A 19,900-nucleotide genomic window follows, 5' to 3' on the forward strand; every position below is an offset into this window, starting at 1 on the left:
ATTTACTATTTATTCATTTTTTTTTTTTTTTTTTTTTTTTTTTCTTCTTTCTTTCTTTTCCTTTTTTTTTTTTTTTTTTTGCAGTTCTGGGGATTAAACCCAGGGCCTCATGTGAGCTAGGCAAGAACTTTACCACTGAGCTATAACCGCCAGTCTACACTTGTTCTTAAATGTTTCATTAAAAAGACCTCATGGTTTAGAAAAATGGCTTGCTAAATACAATTCATGAATGTTGAGGACATGTTACTAAATAAACAATAAGAAGTATTTTTCATTTATCCCAATATAATGCTATTACCTAAAGAGTAATTTCAGTGATATAGTCATAAAAGTATAGAAATGAAAAAAAATACCTTAATAATATTCTGTAGAACTTTCTCATTCACCACTGCTTTATGACAGGCTGTTTTTTGGTATAAATCCACAACTACTTCTAAAGACCTTTCAGCAAATGGTACATAATTCAAGGCTACCCATTCCGCCTAGAAAGTAATATTTTCACAGAGAGTTAAAAAAATGGGATTAAAGAAAATTATGTTGTTTTAAAAACAAAAAAAAAGCTTTGTCTTAAAGTTCAGGCCTTGGTCTTAAGTCAGATCACATTACATGCAAAGTTCTCGAAGAGATATGTGCTAAATGAAAAAATAATTTTTAGCCAGGCAAAAATTAACACTATTGGAAAAAGCAGAGAGCATTTCTATGAAGAACTGGGAAATACATACTTAATTTGTTGCCAATAGGTTAGGACAATTTTAGGAACTTTAACTCACCGGTGCAAATAGTTGGATCTATTGTGATTCCATTGTGTTGCAAGACAAATAGAATGAGAAAAGTTAATACATATTAAAACTACTTTTTGGACTATATAAACTATAATTTTTTATGTTGGGTGAACAAAATCAGCATATGCATGCATTTAGAAATTGACTTTTCCCCTAAGCCCAAATGAAGTCAAAATTTGACAACTATTGCTATAAAAATGTTTTACATAAAATCCAACTAAATTTCACACCAGTAATAGACAACTTCTTATTCAGTACACACATATTTCTTCATCTTGTATTTTAAGTATCTATTTTAGATAAGATTAGGCTTAGGGGTTTAAAAGCTGCTTTGTAGTGCAATAGGGCAACCAAGAAAAAGGTTCCAAGGAATTTACCCTTTTTCAAGAAACATGTACTAGAGAGTAACATGAAAGGTAAAACTTTCTGAAGAACAACTTGGGAAAGTCATAAACCAGGAGGAATGAACACAGAAATGGTTTCTCAAATAATATTCTGTTCAGCTTAAATTGTTAACAGACACCTGTAAGTTTATTTTGAATGAAAATTCTTTTTCTGAGATAAAGTGCATCTTAATTGGAACTGACCATATGTGAATTAAAAACATTCTTTTTCCAAGATAATCAAAGTCCATCTTAAGTGGAATTGACTGTTTTTATAAGCCATGAAATCTCACAGAATAAACAAAATTTATAGTAAATTACCTGATTATATTTTGCATTTGCAATGTGCTTTGTTTCCAGCTGTCCATACTGTGGAGGTTTACAGGAAAATTCTACAAATGCCAGTAACTGGTCAAATATAGCTGGATACATTATCTGCATGTTTTCTGGTCCTACACAGATGGCCTAAAAAGCAAAATATGAACATTAGAATGCAGAAGTTCTTTACTATATACATATTTGGTTAACCCAAGAATCTTAAAGATTGTACTATTTTATGTCAGTATTATACCATCTTTTATATTACTTTGAAAGATACTTAAACTATTTAAAACTATTATTGAATAAAATATAGCCTCAAAGTGTTAATCAGCTTTTAAAAATGCTTGTTAATAAAGCACAATTTATTTCTTAGCACAGAAGAAAAGGGGCAAGTACTTAAAGTCCCAGGCAGTCCTGAGGTTCTACAACTGATTTGTTCAGTAATACAGCTATCAGAATAAAAGTGCTTCACTGACCAAGATGATACTGGTTTCTACTTAAGTGATATCAGTTCACTGAAATGATAGATCATTTCTGCATCATGCCTGGTCTACCAACCTTAACAAATAATCATGTGCATTACAGTTGGGAAAATAAGTCATCTATAAAAATTTATTTTAAAAAATTACATATTAAATTTAACAGGCTAAATATTTAATATCTAATGTCTCTGAATAAATCTGATTTAAAAACAAGAACATATTTTAATACAAATTAATAACATATCATTTTAATGAATACTAGCTAGTTTCTCTAGATATATTACTTCAAATAATTAAACAGAAAGAATAAAATGTATATCCTGATACTGTAGATTATGACTTCAAATATGCTAAAAATATTTAAATATTTATTGGCAATATTTATGGAGTATTTAAAATACCATTGTGCTGTACAAAATAAAAAACATAATCACTGTACACTTAAAAGGGTATTTTGAGTGTACCCTCAAAACACTAAACTAAAATTTAAAGTTTTATTTATTTAGCTTTATTTTTTTTATTTTACTGGGTATATAACTCAGGGCCTTGCACATGCTAGAAAAGCATTTAAAAGTTTTAAGAAAAAACTTTAAAAAAATTTTTATGCAATCTGTGGCTTTTTAAATTTTTTTTAATTTGTTCTAATCAGTTATACATGACAGCAGAATGCTCTTTGATTCACTGTACACAAACAGAGCACAATTTTTCACTTCTCTGGTTGTACAAGAAGTAGGGGCACAACATTTGTGCAATCATACACGTACCTAGGGTAGTGATGTCTGTCTTATCCCATCATCTTTCCTACCCCCATTCCCTTTCTCCTCCCCTCCCTCATCTTTGCCCAGTCCAAAGTTTCTCCACTGTCCCATGCCCCCCCATCTATGGCTTTTAAAACTTATCAGATTATTTCATCCCTGCCCCCTAGTCATTTATCTATGACTAAAATTTAGATAAAACTGCACTGAGATAAAAAGCAGATAAGCAAGGGCTGTCCATATATACATAAGTTAGATCATCCTACAATTACAGTGTAGTAAAATACAATAAAGACATCTAATAACAACTCTCAACATTTGGTTATTTTTCTCAAAAACAGTGAATAGAGAACTTGAATAAAATTTATACATTCTAAAGAAAATTATCTTTTCTGACTGCTTCTAATAGTTCTACTTTCTTCTTTATTAACCTTTTGCTGGATCTCAACTCTTGGAAGTAAACAAGTGGTAATTATAGTGGATACTGTTACCACTCTAAGTGTTGGATGCTCTAATCATGTGGATGCTCCAGAAAGCTAAGTATCACAATTTCTTTAGAAGTATCTTACATGATAGTATTTTTGATTATGCATTTGATTTCCAATGGTCTTTTTTTGAAAACATACTAACAGTGGTACTGCTGACTTATTAAGCAATTCTAGGACTATGAAATGCATAATATGAAAGCCCCCTTCCCTTTTGGGGAACAAATTTCATCCAAGAAAAATTTTTATTGGCTTTTCTTCAGTATTCTGAAGTTTATCAGAAAAATATACAGGATGAACCTAAAAACAAATTTTAGTAAAAAGATGAAAATTGATAATCTGGGCAATATTTCTTTATTAGTCCTTGAAAGCCATATACATAAAAACAAGAAAAGAAATAGTTTAAGGTTTTGCTTAGTAACTCATGTACCAACACATCATCTAGTCACAGCCTTGTACTAATGTCTTTGCCAGAGAACATGATGATAAAAATAATAAGGGCTAACATTTACTCAGTGTTTACCTTCTGTCAGGTACTGGAGCATGGGAGGAATAGATGAACTCTAAATACAGCAGAGGTTGGAGGGGAAGGGAGATGGCATGAGGTTATAAATGATGGTGGAATGTAATGACCATTATTATCCAAAGTACATGTATGAAGACACAAATTGGTGTGAATATACTTTGTATACGACCAGAGATATGAAAAATTGTGCTTTATATGTGTAATAAGAATTGCAATACAATCCGCTGTCATATATAAATAAAAAAATGCCTTACAAATTCTACTTAAAAGGCAAAAAGTTGTAGATTTATTTTTATCTTACACATGAGGAAGCTTAATATAAAAAGATTAAGAAACTTGCCATATATTCTGTAGAAGATAGGGCTTCATTACATGACTCCAAAGACACATTCACACACAATGTGATAGTGTCTGTGAAGTACAAGTCCAGCAGTCATACGTTGTACCCAGCTACCTGACCTAAAGAAGCTTAGCAATACATAAGTCAGATGTAGTCTCCTGACATCAGAACTTATAGTACATTACATACACAAAGCAGACAATCAAATTATCAGTTCCCCCATGTATGCAAAAATAATTTAGGAAAAAAGTCAATTAGCACACATAACCAAGTCAGGCTGGTCAGTAACTAGTCCTATGAGAAACAAGACTAAGATTATGAAGCACTAAATAATATAAGGGTAACTAACAATGTTGAAGAGAGTTTTTCCTTTAGGACAGAAAATTGGTTGTAATCAAGGAAATGTTTTGCTAGATAGTTCAAAGATAAAATCCCAAAGTAAATTTTGCTTGTGCAAAAATTTTCTAACACTTGTAGAAAGTATAAAATCACTTACTGAAATAAATTGTTAATTTTTCTGTTAGAAGATACTAAAATAAATTTCACATTCAAGGTTTGTGCAACATCAGGTAATTATGCAAAGAATAAAACAATGGCTAGAGTATAAATTAATAATCATATAAAAAGGATATGAACTGATATAAATGAAATATAAAGCTCCCTAAATTTCAGACTTAAAGATATATTTTGTTTTCAAGGTATCAAAAGCTCAGAATAAACTCCTAATACTTGGATGAATGATTCCACTTGTTCTCTTATTGATAAAACAGAGTTTAAAAATTGAAATATACTTTTTTTCCTTGAAAGGTAGTTAAGGTGTTGTTTTTATCTTCTACATATATTTTAAAACCTGAATCAAACATGTCAATGAGAGATCTAGATTATAAGTATTTCTGAAAGGCCTATAATTTTATTTTGTTAGAAAAACTTTTTTATTCCCCTTTAGGGAATAAAAAGGATCAACTGAGGGTTCCCTTTATAATCAATTTATTTATATGTCCAGTGGGGGGAGTAATTATTGATAGACTACATTTTTTTCCCCAATGAAAACAAAAAATTATTTTCACTTCAAATTGTGGAAAATTAATATTTTTTTCCTCCAAACTGCAAATTGCCCCAAGTTTTATTTGTAGTCCATACAAAAGTGGGGGTGGGGTGGGAATTAAGGTTTTCTAACACCACCTATGGTGGTGATGGGGAATTGGGACTGTGATAAACATAGTAAGAGCTAACAGTTTATTAGCTCACCATCTCTAGAGCATCAGTGGTGAGCAGTGATTTGGACACATACCAACTAACTGTCCCGATAGTATCTTGGTCTGAAGAGTCTACAGAGAAACAATCAGGGGCCCATGGACTGCTGGCACAGCTTGGTGTATAGAAAATGATTAAGCTAACCCTTTCCTGGCCTCCCTCACATCTAAATGAAAAAGGTGCCGCCAACCTCAGCTGCAGGTTGCTTCCCCATCCAGATCTAGCTCAGTTGGTAGAGTGCTTGCCTAGCATGCATAAGCCCATGGTTTCAATCCCCAGCACCACCACCACACACACACACACACACACACACACACACACACAAAGTAATTCCCATTCTGGAGAGATGGGAGGCAGGGCAGAAATATTAAGTATTCCCCACAATTTTCTAAAATGCCAGATTCTCTTAATTTTAATTTTCTCCACATTTGTTTCCCTGTATAATGCAACTAAGGGTTAAATAGAGAACAAGTTACTACTTAGCTATATTGCCTTCAGAGACAATTAAGTGATATCATGGTTATTAGAAGTATTTTCATTATTACTACGAAAGTTTTCATCACTCTAATTGGATAAAACAATCAATTAGGTGGGCATGGTGGCACATGCCTATAATCCCAGCGGTTTGAGAGGCTGAGACAGGAGCATTGCAAGTTCAAATCAGTCTTAGCAACTTAGCAAGACACTGTCTCTAAATAAAATATAAAAAAGGGCTGGAGATGAGGCTCAATGGCTAAGTGCTCCTTATTTCCATACTGCCTCCCCAACCCCCAAATAAGGGAGCATGGATGTAGATCAGTGCCAAATTGCCCTAGGTTAAATCCCCAGAATGTGCGAGAAACACACACACAAAACACAAACAAAAAAATTTGGTTAATTAGAAAACATGATTTTCATTATTTAACAACTGAAAATCTCTATGTGATCAGAATCTAGTTTTGTTTTTTGTTTTTGTAGTGTGGATTAAACCCAGAGTGTTTATTGACCTGTATATCTCCAGCCTTTTTAATTTTGAGACAGGGTCTCATTAAATTGCCCAGGCTAGACTCAAACTTGCGATTCTCCTGCCTCAGTCTCTGGAGGTGCTGGGGTTTTAGGCATGCCTACCTAGAATCTAGTTGTATTTTGCTTTTGTTAGAGTGTCTTGGAATGGCAGGCTTTTCAGTTGACTGTGTATATTTGAGCTATATTCCCAACCTTCAGTTGACCCTTTATTTTGTTTAACATTATAATGATTCTGAATTGTGCTATCAATTTCCTTGATAATCTAAAAAACACTTTTATTTTTATCTAGTTTTACTTCATAATTTGGATTTGCTCAATGATTTTTTTTATTTTACTGGGGAGTGAATCCAGGGACACTTAACCACTTAGCCATATCCTTGGCCCTTTTTTTTTTTTTTTTTTTTTTTTTTTTTTTTTNGGCACTGATCTACATCCATGCTCCCTTATTTGGGGGTTGGGGAGGCAGTATGGAAATAAGGAGCACTTAGCCATTGAGCCTCATCTCCAGCCCTTTTTTATATTTTATTTAGAGACAGGGTCTCACTGAGTTACTCAGGGCCTCTCTAAGTTGGTGAGGCTGGATTTGAACTTATGATCCTGCTGCCTCAGCATTCCAAGCCGTTGGGATTACAGGCATGCACCATTACACCTAGCTTTTTCAATGATTTTTAGGTCTGCTTGTTTTAATGATTAGCTATTTTTGCAATAACAAAACCCAAAGCTAAAAACATAACTTCTTAAAATTTCTGTGAGAAAAAGACTTTTATAAACTTATCCTTTATTAATGTGGGTTTCTAATAAATTAGGAACTAAATTTAAGTACAAATGAAAACAATACCAAAATATAATCCCAATTCTTATTAATTTTTGAATAATAATACCATATTCTTTTGTGAAAAACTGTATTAACATATCAAAAATGCTGGTGAACTGGAATAAGAGCATGCAGGCAGCTTCTTAAAAGACTCAAAGCAGGCCTTAATTACCTTCTTGAAAATACCAGAAAGCTGTGAGTCTTTTAAGTAACTAGATCTTGACAATCCTGAATTTCTCCTCAAGTACACTTACAGAACAATTTGATGGTCTAGAATTTATCCTCGAAAATATACAGCAAAGTTAAAAAAATTTCAGAAAACCATATTAATTACTGCTTAGCCAATAAAATCATATTACCTTTTGGAGAACATCTAAAGCTGTAAGTACAGCTTCCTGTAAACTTGTCAGAACTGCTTCAGTATAAGATGGAAGAATAAAAGGAGATGCATCTGAACTTATTGGAACTGAAACAGCACTGTGTAATATGACTCCCAACTTTTGCAAGTCATCCATGTTAAAACCAGTTTTTATGTGTTGGTAAAGTGCTGGAAATATCTGAATTAAAGCTGTAAGAAAGGGTTGGCTGGGAATAAAAGTTAGTTTATCAAAAGTAATAGGAGGCTTAGTGCTTTCAGATCCAATTCTATACCAAGTATTCCACGCAGCCCACCAGAGATTCAAGTCTTCAAGCTCATCAGTAACTATGGGTGGCTCAGAGTTACTATATCTTCCAAGTCTTTCTCCAATAGAATCTGTTCTTATGAATGGCCGGCTTAAACCAGGGCCTGAGATAGGCCCAATAAGGACAGGCACAGGTACATTAACTACAGGTGAAGTCTCAGGCTTATCTGAGTCTCTGACAGGGGACACAATCTGTAAAATTTCCTGGAAGCTTTTCAGAGCAGCCAGAGACACTTCATTGTTTTTGCTGAGTGCTGCTGACTGTATATGGTCAAGAAGAACATCCCAAGCTCTTGAAAAATCTCCTATATTAAGAAGAGAAAGAAATTCAATTAGCATAAAAGTAATCAAATTTTCTCTTATTATTAGACTCTTTAAAATAATTTTGCTTCATTTTTTTCCAAGATTCACACAGAACTAAAAAAATATATAATTAGGTACTAACAACGTGAGTTAAAATCATCAGAACCCAGAAATCCAGCAATAAATTTGTTTTTCAGATACAGGAACAAAAAACACCAAGATGATAGTAGGAATATCAAATAATTTCTTGGTTTTAAAAATAAAATGTGTATGTATACATGTTTATACTATTTCCTAGTACAATTAGTATAGTTTATACTATTTCCTATTTTCAGCAGAACATGGGTTGAATGGTAGTTGTTAGTTTCCACTAATCAGCTCAATATTCCTTGACTCCTGTGACAAATTAACTACATTAATAATGAAGCACTCTATGACCTGGTGCAGTCTGTTCCCATTAGGCTCAAAAGAAAAAAAAATTCCTGTTGCAATGAAGCGCAATGATTTTATTCATAAAATAATTATCCAGATTTTTTTCAAGATGGCAGAATAGAGGAGGTTGTTTCCTGGCTGCTCTGTGGAGTGAACCAAGAAAACAGACAGGCAGCTTCTCAGCAAGGTGAGTAAACACAAAAGGCGGGGGGTATACTTTAATGGAATTTAATATTGGACATTCAAAGATCAGGGACTCAGGAGATTGGATATAATAAAATAAGGAAGAAATCCCCAGGGGCATAGCCATTGCCTAGGCTGGGCTAGAAGCACCAGCTAGAATGGTCCCTCTGCAAGAGATGTGGAGGGATAAGGAAATTAAAGGAAACCACATTTTTAGGAGGCCTAAGGCATGTCTGGGTACAGAGTATTTAGAGACCAAGGACAATGCCTGATTAAAATGAAAGGCATGCTACACAATATCCTTATACAGCTATCATCTCACCTGGCTGCATGTGGAGGATAAGAGAAGAAACCATTTTGAGTCATGGAAACCATTTTGAGTCATGGCATGGAGCCAAGAGCTGAGGGATCTGATTCCTGGCAAACCCTAGTTTGGCCCAAAATACAGGCCCAGTAAACACAAAATGCATGATAGAGTGTACTTACGTGACAAAGAGAAAATCAAACATGGAGAGAATTTTACATAGGGGACAACTAGTTGCAGAAACCCACTTAGCTCTACCTCCCCCGCTTCAATCTGACTGCATGGACAGGCTGGGAGAGACACACCTGGCTGGGAATTTGAAGAGCAGGGGCAGGAGAGAGTGAATTTGGAGACTGACCCAAGACGAGGAAACATGGGGTCTGCAGGTGACACAGGGGACTAAGAATTGGCTTCTCTACCACACGAGTAGAACCCAGGGGAGATCCCTGGGGTATAGTCTTCCAGCATGTACAGACAATTACAGGGCTCTGGAGGTATGATTATTTAAAATCTCCAGACCAACTGGCATTCAGCAAAGAGCCTGGAGCCCAGCTAAGCCTAAACCCTACCTCCAAAAGTTCTGCTCGGGATTACCTCTCTCCAGGAATCCAGAGGGTGCAGCATAACACTCCAGACGACCCCACCCAAAACTGCTGAGAAGAGCAGCTAAGAATCTTTTGAACTCCAACAGGAAGAGTTTTTAAACTTTTCATTGAGATTTTTTTTTCTTTTTTTTTTCCCCTGTTTAATTGTGACATTAATGGTACATGGACATTTACACATATTCCAATCTGTTTTTTTCTCATTTCTAGCATTTTTGAAGCTAGTTATTTTTTGTGGATCAGTTTTTTGAGGAGTAGGATGTTTGCTTAGCATATTTTAGTTTTGTTTTGTATTCTTTTAATTTTATTTTTTAAACATTTTTACTTTAAGTATACATTTTTCCCTTAGCTATCCATTTCCCTTGATTCTCTTTCTCTCTTTTCCACTAAAAGCCGATCTCTATTGTTATCTTTTTCACTCTTCCTTTAATCTTTCACTTCTCTCTTCTCTGCTCCTCCCTCATAATCATCACATCCTATATCCCTCACGTCTATTGTCACCCTGTTTATCACTTGAAATTATAAACCTTTTGCAAACTTGCTATTTTTATTGTAGGTAATAACTGATCATATCATTTCTGTTTGTAGTGATAGTTTTCATTATAGACATAAATAACTATTATAATTATAGAACAGAAACTATTTGGTTTAATACTGCATATTGTTGTTATTATCTGTCTCCCCCTACAGTAAGGTACTGGAAATTTTCAGGGACACTAGAAGTCCACAGAGCTGACTGCCTCAGACCCATACTGTTAGATGGGTAGACACAGAAACAATATGAAAAAGCCAGGGAACAATTGCCCCAAAGAAGCCAATATATTCCAATAACCAAATCCATTGACACCACAGGGGAAAAAATGTCAGAGAAGGAGTTTAGGATGTACATAGTTAAACTAATCTGCAAAGTAAAGGACAGTACAAGGAGTAAAATCAGAGAAAATACAGGAAGTGAAGAATCACTTCAATAAAGAGAGATTCTGATAAAAAACAAACAGAAATCCTCAAAATGAAGAAATCAATAAGCCAAATTAAAAATTCAATTGAAAGCATTACCAAAGACTAAATCACTTGGAAGAGAAAGTTTCAGCCAATGATAACAAATATATTATCTTGAAAACAAAGTTGACCATGGAGAAAAGATGTTAAGAGACCATGAACAGAACTTTCAATAAGTACAGGATAGTCTGAAAAGACCAAATTTAAGATTTATTGGGATAGATGAAGGCTTGGAGATAAATATGAAATAAATGCACATTCTTTTCAATGAAATAATATAAAAAAATTTCCCAAACCAAAAGAATGAAATAAAAAAGTTAAATATAGGAGGCAAACAGGCCCCCAAATATACAAAATTATAACAGACCCACACCAAGGCACATTATTATGAAAATGCTTAATATATACAATAAGGATAGAATTTTAAAGGCTGCCAGAGAAAAACAATATGTAAAATTTAGAGAGAAACCAATCCAGATCTCAGCTGATCTCTCAACCCAGACCCATATATTTGGAGGTCTTGGAATAATATATACCAAGCTCTGAAAGAAAATGGATGCCAATCAAGAATACTATACCCAGCAAAATTAAGCTTCAGAATTGCTGATGAAATGAAAACCTTCCATGATAAACAAAAGTTAAAAGAATTTACAACCAGAAAGCCTGCACTACGGAACATTCTCAACAAAATATTCCATGAGGATGAAATGAAAAAAAAAAAAAAAAAAAGTGAAAACCAGCAAAGGGAGGAAGTACACTAAAAAAACAGTGAATCGATGGAGAAACTAATTCAAATTAAAAACCAAAAAATAAATCAAAATGACAGGGAATAAAAATCATATCTCAGACGCTGGGGTTCTAACTCAGTGGTAGAGCACTTGCCTAGTATGTGTGGGGCACTGGGTTTGATCTTCAGCACCATATAAAAATAAATTTTAAAAAATTAAGGTATTGTGTCCATCGAAAACTAAAAAAAAAAATCATATCTCAATAATAACATTGAATGTACATGGCCTAAACTCATCAATCAAAAGATATAGACTGGCAGAATGGATTAAAAAACAAGACTCCACAATATCCTGTCTCCAAGAGACTCACCTCATAGGTAAAGACATCCACAGACTGAAGGTAAAAGGATAGGAAAAAACATATCATTCTGATGGATCTCATAAACAAGCAGGGGTTTCTATCCTCATATCAGATAAAGTGGACTTCAAGCCAAAGTTATCAGAAGGGACAAAGAAGGACATTTCATACTACTTAAGAGAATCATACATCATTAATACATAACAATCAGAAATTTTTATGCCCCAAACGTCGGAACATCTACATATTTTCAAATAAACCCTTGTCAATTTCAAGAAGCAAATAGACCACCACACAATAAAACTGGGTGACTTTAACACAACTTTGTCACCACTGGATAGACCCTCCAAACAAAAACTAAATAAAAAAGCTACAGAACTAAAAATACAATTAATATTTTAGACTTAACAGACACAGAGAATATTTTGTTCATCCAAGACTGAATACAATTTCTTCTCAGGAGCAAATGGTCCTTCTCTAAAACAGACCATATCATAGGCACAAAGCAACTCTTAGCAAATACAAAAAAATAGAAATAATACCTTGCATTTTATCACATCATAATGAACTGAAATGAGAAATCAGCGATAAAATAAAAAAATGGAAGCTACTCTAATACCTGGAGATTAAATACTATGCTACTGAATGATAAATAGATAGCAGAAGAAATCAGGGATGAAATTAAAAATTCTTAGATGTAAATGACAATATCAATACAACAAATCAAAATATCTAGGACACTATGAAGGCAGTGATAAGAGAAAAGTTCAATGTATTGAGCTCATTCATAATAGAAAGTTAACAAATAAATAACCTAACATTAGATCTCAAAGCCCCAGAAAAAGAACAAATCAACACCCAAAGCAGTAGAAGTCAGGAAATAATTAAAATCAAAACTGAAATCAATGAAATTGAAATAAAAGAAACAATCCAAAACAACTCACAAAACAAAAAGTTGGTTCTTTGAAAAAAATCAATAAAATTAATAAACCCTTAGACAAGCTAACAAAGAGAGAGAAAACTCAAATTACAAAAATTTGTGATGAAGAAGGAAATAATCAAAATGGACACTACTGAAATACAGATGATGATCAGAACCTGCTTTGAAAATTTATACCCTAATAAAATATATAATTTTGAAGACATGAACAAGGTTCTAAAGATATATGACCTACCCAAATTGAATCAGGGAGACACAGAAAATTTAAGCAGATCAATTTCAAGCAATGAAATTGAAAATGGCACCAAAACCCTACCAAGAAAGAAAAGCCCAGGACCAGAGGGATTCTCAGCCAAGTTCCACCAGACTTTCAAAGAAGAACAAACATCAAACCTCCTCAAATTATTCCATGAAATAGAAAAGCGGGGAGCCCTTTCAAACTCAAAAATAGCTAGGTATCACCCTGATACCAAAACCAGATAAACACATCAAGAAAAGAAAATTTCAGACCAATATCCCTGATTAACGTAGGTGCAAAAATTCTTAATAAAAAACTGGCAAATTGCATACAAAAACATATTTAAAACATAGTATACCACAATCACATGTGGTTCATCCCCGGGATGCAATGTTGGTTCAGTGTATGGAAATCAATAAACATAATTCATCACATCAATAGACTTAACAACAAGAATCACATGATTATCTCAATAGATGTAAAAAAAATCATTTGATAAAATACAGCATTCATTCCTTTTCAAAACACTAGAAAAATTAGAGATAGCAGGAACATAACTCAACATTGTAAAATCTATATATGCAAAACCTAAGGCCAACATCATTCTAATTTGAGAAAAAGTGAAAACATTCCTTCTAAAAATTACAACAAGACAGGGAAGCCTTCTTTTACCACTTCTATTCAATATAGTCCTGGAAACTCTAGCCAGAGCAATTAGAAGAAAGAAATTAAAGGGATACAAATAGAAAAAGAAGAACTCAAACTAAAGCTATTTGCTGACAACATGATTCTGTATTTAAAAGATCTGAAAAACTCTACCAGAAAACTTCTAGAATTCATAAATGAATTCAGCAAAGAATTTATATCCTTATAAACTGAACACCTATAAATCAACTGAGTTCCTATATATCGGTAATGAATCAATTGAAAGAGAAATTAGGAAACTATCCCATTCACAATATCCTCAAAGAAAATAAAATATTTGGGAATCAGTCTAATAAAAGAGATGGAAGTCCTCTACACTGAAAACTATAGAACACTAAAGAAAGAAATTAAAAAAGACCTTAGAATATGAAAAGATATCCCACGTTCTTGGATAGGAAGAATTAATATTGTCAAAATGGCCATACTGCCAAAAGTGCATTACAGATTTAATGCAATTCCTATTAAGGTTCCAATGACGTTCTTCACAGAAATGAAAAAGCAGTCATGAAATTCATTTGGAAAAATAAAAGGCCCAGAATAGTCAAAGCAATTCTCTGCAAGAAAAGTGAAGCAGGACGCATCACAATACCAGACCTTAAATTATATTACAGAGATACAGTACCAAAAATGACATGGTATTGGCACCAAAACAGACATGAAGATAAATGGCATAGCATAGAAAACACAGAGACAAACCCAAGTAATACAGTATCTCATACTAAGGCATTATACACATACATTGGAGAAAAGATATCTTCTTCAACAAAAGGTGCTGGGAAAACTGGAAATCCATATGTAATAAAATGAAGTTAGACCCCTACTCTCATCCTGTACAAAATTCAACTGTAAGTGGATCAAGGATCTAGGCATTAGACCAGAGACCCTGCCCTACTAAAAGAAAAAGTAAGCCCAAATCTGTATCATGTCAGCTTAGGAACTGAATTCCTCAACAAGACTCCTAAAGCACAAGAAGTAAAAACAAGGATCAATAAATGGGATGGAATCAAACTAAAAAGCTTCTTCACAGCACAGGAAACAATCAAGAACATGAACAAAGAGCCCACAGAATGGGAGAAAAATCCTTGCCACTTGCACCTCAGATAGAGCATTCATCTCCAGGATATACAAAAAAAAAAACTCAAAAAACTTAACACCAAAAAAAAAAAAAATCAATAAATGGGCAAAGGAATATAACAGTTACTTCACAGAAGAAGAAATACAAATGGTCAACAAATATATGAAAAATGTTCAACATCTCTAGCAATTAGAGAAATACAAATTAAAACTACACTGAGATTTCATCTCACTACAGTCAGAATCAAGAATACAAGTAATAATAAATGTTGACAAAGATGTGGGGGAAAAGGTACACTCATACATTGCTGGTGGGAGTGCAAATTGGTGCAACCACTCTGGAAAGCAGTATGGAGGTCATTAGGCCCATTTATCCCATTCCGCCGCATATACCCAAAGGACTTACTATAGTGACACGGCCATATTAATGTCTACAGCAGCTCAGTTCACAATAGCTAAACTATGAAACCAACCTAGGTGCCCTGTAAAAGATAAATGGATAAAGAAAATGTGGTATATATAAACAATGGAATATTACTCAACCAATTATGGCATCTACCAGTAAACGGATAGAACTAGAGGATACCATGCTAAGTGAAATAAGCCAATCCCCCCAAACTAAAAGCAAAATGTTCTCTTTGATTTGCCAATACTGACTCCTAATAAGGGGGAAGGAGGACTACAGTTCACCAGATTGGACAGGAGGTAATGGGGGGAAAGGATGGAGGATGGGAATGGGAAAGACAGTAGAATAAATTGGATATAACTTTCCTATGTTCATATATGAACACACCAGTGTAACACCACATCATGTACAACCACAAGAACGGGAAGTTATACTCCATGTATGTGTGATTGTATGATATGTCAAAATACATTCTACTGCTATGTACAACTAAAAAAAAAAGAGAGAGAGGGAGTGACTGGGTTAAATGACTGTGTGTGTGTGTGTGTGTGTACATAAATCATCCAAATACTTACTTTTTTTTTTAAAGAAATGAGGAAGCATTCAGGAAATAGGAATGCTGAAAGTATGAAATAATAGGTACTTTTCTGCCTACTTTAGACAGGATTAAGAATTAAGATAAAACTTATATGAAATAAAAAACAGATACTTAAGTGAAATATTAAAGTGTTTTGACAAATTGTATCTTAAAACTATTAAATAGCTTAATGAAATACTTCTGTGTTATCATCCCAGTTACAAAATAAGATCATTACATTTGCCAACTAGAGTGGAACCTAAACTCAGATTTAAAATGTTGCGCCATTTAGGCACAGATAATACTTTTTTGTTTAAATTTAAAGTGCAAAGAATATGATTTAATTTACATGTCACCAACTTTCCAACAATAATCGAGGGCAAAGTATATAAAAAAATTTTAAAAGGTTAATTTAGAGTAATAAGTCTAAGTTTATATGAATGGTACAAGAAAATTTCAAATGAAATAAATTATAAATAACTGAAACTTAGGAATATACTGCTGAGCATCAAAAGGAGACCTTGAGGCTATCAAAAAAGAGGTAAAGAGGAACAAGAAGAACTGTTGCTCAGAGAACAACAGAGAACTGAGAAGGAAAAGCTGAACTTTTCAACCCCCAGGTTGCTCATCTTCTTAGTCAAGGAGGTATCAATAAGAAGACTTGTTAGTCTTCTGATGTATCAAAAGCATCACCAGAAAATATTGACATGAGTTTTGTTCCCTTGGAACATTTGCTGTTATTAATATTTTTTAGAGACACAAACTACTCAATACCTAATTCAACCATAGCCAGCACATGGTAGTCACATACAACTAGGTTTTTTGGCTGCTTTTTATTATGGGATCCAAACATGAATAAAAAACCATCTGACTTCTTTGAAAAGAATTTCAGTGATATCTGATCCTCAAAATTACTAATATCCGTGATAAAAAAGGAAATATCACAACGGACACTACAGAAATACAGAAGATAATTATTTTGAAAAATTGTACTCTTATAAAATAGAAAATATTAAAGACACTGACAAATTTCTAGAGTCATATGACTTGCCCAAACTGAATCAAGATGATATACACAATTTAAAGAGATCAATTTCAAGCAATGAAATAGAAGATGCTACCAGAAGCCTATTGACCACAAAAAACCCAGGACTGGATGGATATACAACTGAGGTCTACAAGGCCTTTAAAGAAGAATAGCAGTACTCCTCAAATTATTTCATGAAATAGAAAAAGAGGGAATACTTCCAAATTCATTCTATGATACCAATATTTTTCTTTTTATATAGAACACCTCAAGTTTTTCAGTGCATGCATCTCTCTAAGTATTTGCATCACTGTTGCCTTTTCATTTCCCCCTTTAATCACCATAGTGTTTTTAATATTTTACTGAGTTTTTGCTCTCTCTTCTCAAAGAATCTGTTGGCCCTTTGCATTTTGGGTCTTATAATTTGATCCAAGACATCTATGGCTGCCACAGCCCCAGGCTAGTGAAATCACAGACAACATCTTATGAAATATAAAAGAAGTCCCTTTTCTATAAGACTAGATATAATTATATATTGTACATGCTTATGTCAAAAATGTAAACTATGCCAGAAAATAATAATAAAATTTCCTAGTCTTCACATTATAAGAAATTATGAAAGCCACATGAACTATGTTATATCTTCATTTTTAAAAAGCCTAAATCTATACTTATTGGTTCTTAGCTTTTACAATACAGTAAATATACTGGGCTGGGGATGTGGCTCAAGCGGTAACGTGCTCGCCTGGCATGCGTGGGGTGCTGGGTTCGATCCTCAGCACCACATAAAAATAAAATAAAGATATTGTGTCCACCGAAAACTAAAAAAATATTAAAAAATTCTCTCCCTCTCTCTCTCTCTAAAAAATATAGAGATGTTAGAAGTGATGGCTAATCAAGACAAAGCAAATACACAATATTTGTACATTTCACTATTTCTAAATTTCACAATGAAAAAGAAAAAAAATAAGATTTAAAAAATATATTTGAAGCCCCAAAGTGCAAGATGGAACAGATACTATAAATTATTTGCTTCTGAAAAAAGAAGTGCTTATAAAGGATTTAAAAAATAACTTTGGGGGGCTGGGGATGTGGCTCAAGCGGTAGCGTGCTCGCCTGGCATGCGTGCGGCCCGGGTTTGATCCTCAGCACCACATACAAACAAAGATGTTGTGTCCGCCGAAAACTAAAAAATAAATATTAAAGTTCTCTCTCTCTCTCTCTCTCAAAAAAAAAAAAAAAAAAAAAAAAAGCCTCCTGCTCCCCTTGATGGGCAGAATCACAGCCTCTGGGACAGGAGTTCTCTGTGCTTCTCCTTTAAATAAATACATAAATAAATAACTTTGGGGCTGGGGTTGTGGCCCATTGGAAGAGCCCTTGCCTAGCATGGTTGAGGCACTGGGTTCGACCCACAGCACCATATAAAAATAAATAAATAAAGGTATTTTAAAAAATGACACCATGTTTAAAAGAAAAATAACTTTGGGAAGAGTAAGTATACTGTTTATCTTTTAACATAGGAGGTTAAAAAGTTAATCATAAAATAATAAATGAAATAAAATATATGTATATAACTGTACCTAAATACTAAAGGAAATAAAATAGTATGGTCACAACTATGTACAAAAGTATCTCTGTTCATTTTTCTCTACTACCTCCTGCATTTCTCAATCTCAGTATCACTGACATTTTTAGTTAAAAAATTTTTCTTGTGCAGGGTAACCTTGTGCATTATAGGCTATGTATCATTATCCCTTGCCCCTATCAGATGGCAGTAGCACCCATTTCTTCCCAGTTCTAATAACCAAAATTATTTCCAGAATTGCCAAATGTATTATGGAGCAAAAAATTGGTCTTGTCTGAGAACCACTGATCTGTATCACCAAAAGCTTCCTAACCAGACAAACAGTATCCCATCATCCTTCTTTGCTCCATTTCATTCTATACACATTATTCAAGGTAGTCTTTTTTGAACTATGCATATGTGCATGTCACTACATATCTGCTCATCGATTAAAACCTTGCAGTGGATTTTTTCCTTGTTTTTAGGATTTAGTCCTAACTTCTGAGCACATTTTACACAGTCTAGCCTCTCCCTACCTCTATAACCCCATTGGGAATCACACTTTTCTCTCTCTTCATTCCAAACCTTCAAACATGATAGGGTCATCACCATTCTCTCTCCTCAATTTTTCTCTTCCTATAAGCCTCTCTTCACTTCATGTCTCATTAACTCCTATTTAACCTTCAGATCTCGGGTAATATAGTGCTTTTTCAGGGAAATCTATCTAAATCTCACTGGCTAAGTCAAATACCTATTCTAAGTTCATAATGCACAACATTCCTTGGTAGCATCTATTATTATAGTGATTTTTGCATTGCCTGATATAGTTATGGTGCCTCCCTCATTCCCAGGACAGCAAGGACAGTGTGTATTTTGCTCATCATTATATTTCTAAAGACTAGCCCCTGGTAGATACATATTAAATATTTTCTTGGCCAGGCTCAGTAGCACCTGCCTATAATCCCAGAGACTCAAGAGGCTGAGGTAGGAGGATCATAAATTTGAAGTTAGCCATGGTAACTTAATGAAACCCTGTGTCAAATATAAAAGGTAAAAGGCTTGGGATGTAGCCCAGTGGTAGAGTATCCTTGGGTTTAATTCCCAGAACCAAGAAAAAATTTTTTTTTCTCAATGAAATGAATGAAAATGTGCATGTGTACACACATAAACACAAAGACCGCAAATTAAGATTAATTGTGCTTGGGTGGTAGTATCTATGAGTTCTAAAAGAATCTTCTATATATTCCAAATTGCCTTTAATATAAATTACTAGTATAACCAGAAAAGAAAATAAAAAAATATATATATACACCTAATGGTTGCAGTAAATATCTTCTGGTATTGAAAATTCTTGCTACTCCAGCCAATGTTAATACCCATGTCTCAGCCCACTGCTTCTCTGCTGTATCTCTTGAATGATGAATGAGAATATTGCCACCTCCAGATTCAATCTTTTCTTTGTCTGCAGTTGTAGAAGACTCTCGAACTCGGTCCAGTAGATGAAAGAGAACCTAAATATTTATAAAAATGTCATACAAAAATATTGATACTTAAGTAACAGTGTAGAAAACCAGAAGCTGTACAAAAAATATTTATACCTTACAGTCTTATTCTTTTTTTTTTTTTTTGG

At 33.8% G+C, this 19,900-nt stretch overlaps 1 protein-coding gene across 6 annotated transcripts in view; it reads right to left on the reverse strand.

Annotated features, from left to right (window-relative positions):
• Mon2 (MON2 homolog, regulator of endosome-to-Golgi trafficking) overlaps nt 1-19,900 on the reverse strand; it is a 108,363-nt gene that overhangs the window by 19,460 nt on the left and 69,003 nt on the right. For 4 of the 6 annotated variants that reach the window (XM_015483065.2, XM_048805921.1, XM_048805940.1 and 1 more), the window contains 5 exons: nt 19,583-19,781; nt 7,507-8,135; nt 1,487-1,630; nt 771-788; nt 354-482 (listed from right to left, as the gene is read on the reverse strand). In XM_015483065.2, the coding sequence (XP_015338551.1) occupies nt 354-482; nt 771-788; nt 1,487-1,630; nt 7,507-8,135; nt 19,583-19,781 (1,119 nt within the window). The remainder of the gene's footprint in view (nt 1-353; nt 483-770; nt 789-1,486; nt 1,631-7,506; nt 8,136-19,582; nt 19,782-19,900) is intronic. The other 2 variants (XM_015483066.2, XM_048805932.1) reach the window with 1 other exon arrangement.

Source organism: Marmota marmota, unplaced genomic scaffold, assembly GCF_001458135.2.
Source record: "Marmota marmota marmota unplaced genomic scaffold, marMar, whole genome shotgun sequence".
NCBI classification, from domain to species: Eukaryota; Metazoa; Chordata; class Mammalia; order Rodentia; family Sciuridae; genus Marmota; species Marmota marmota.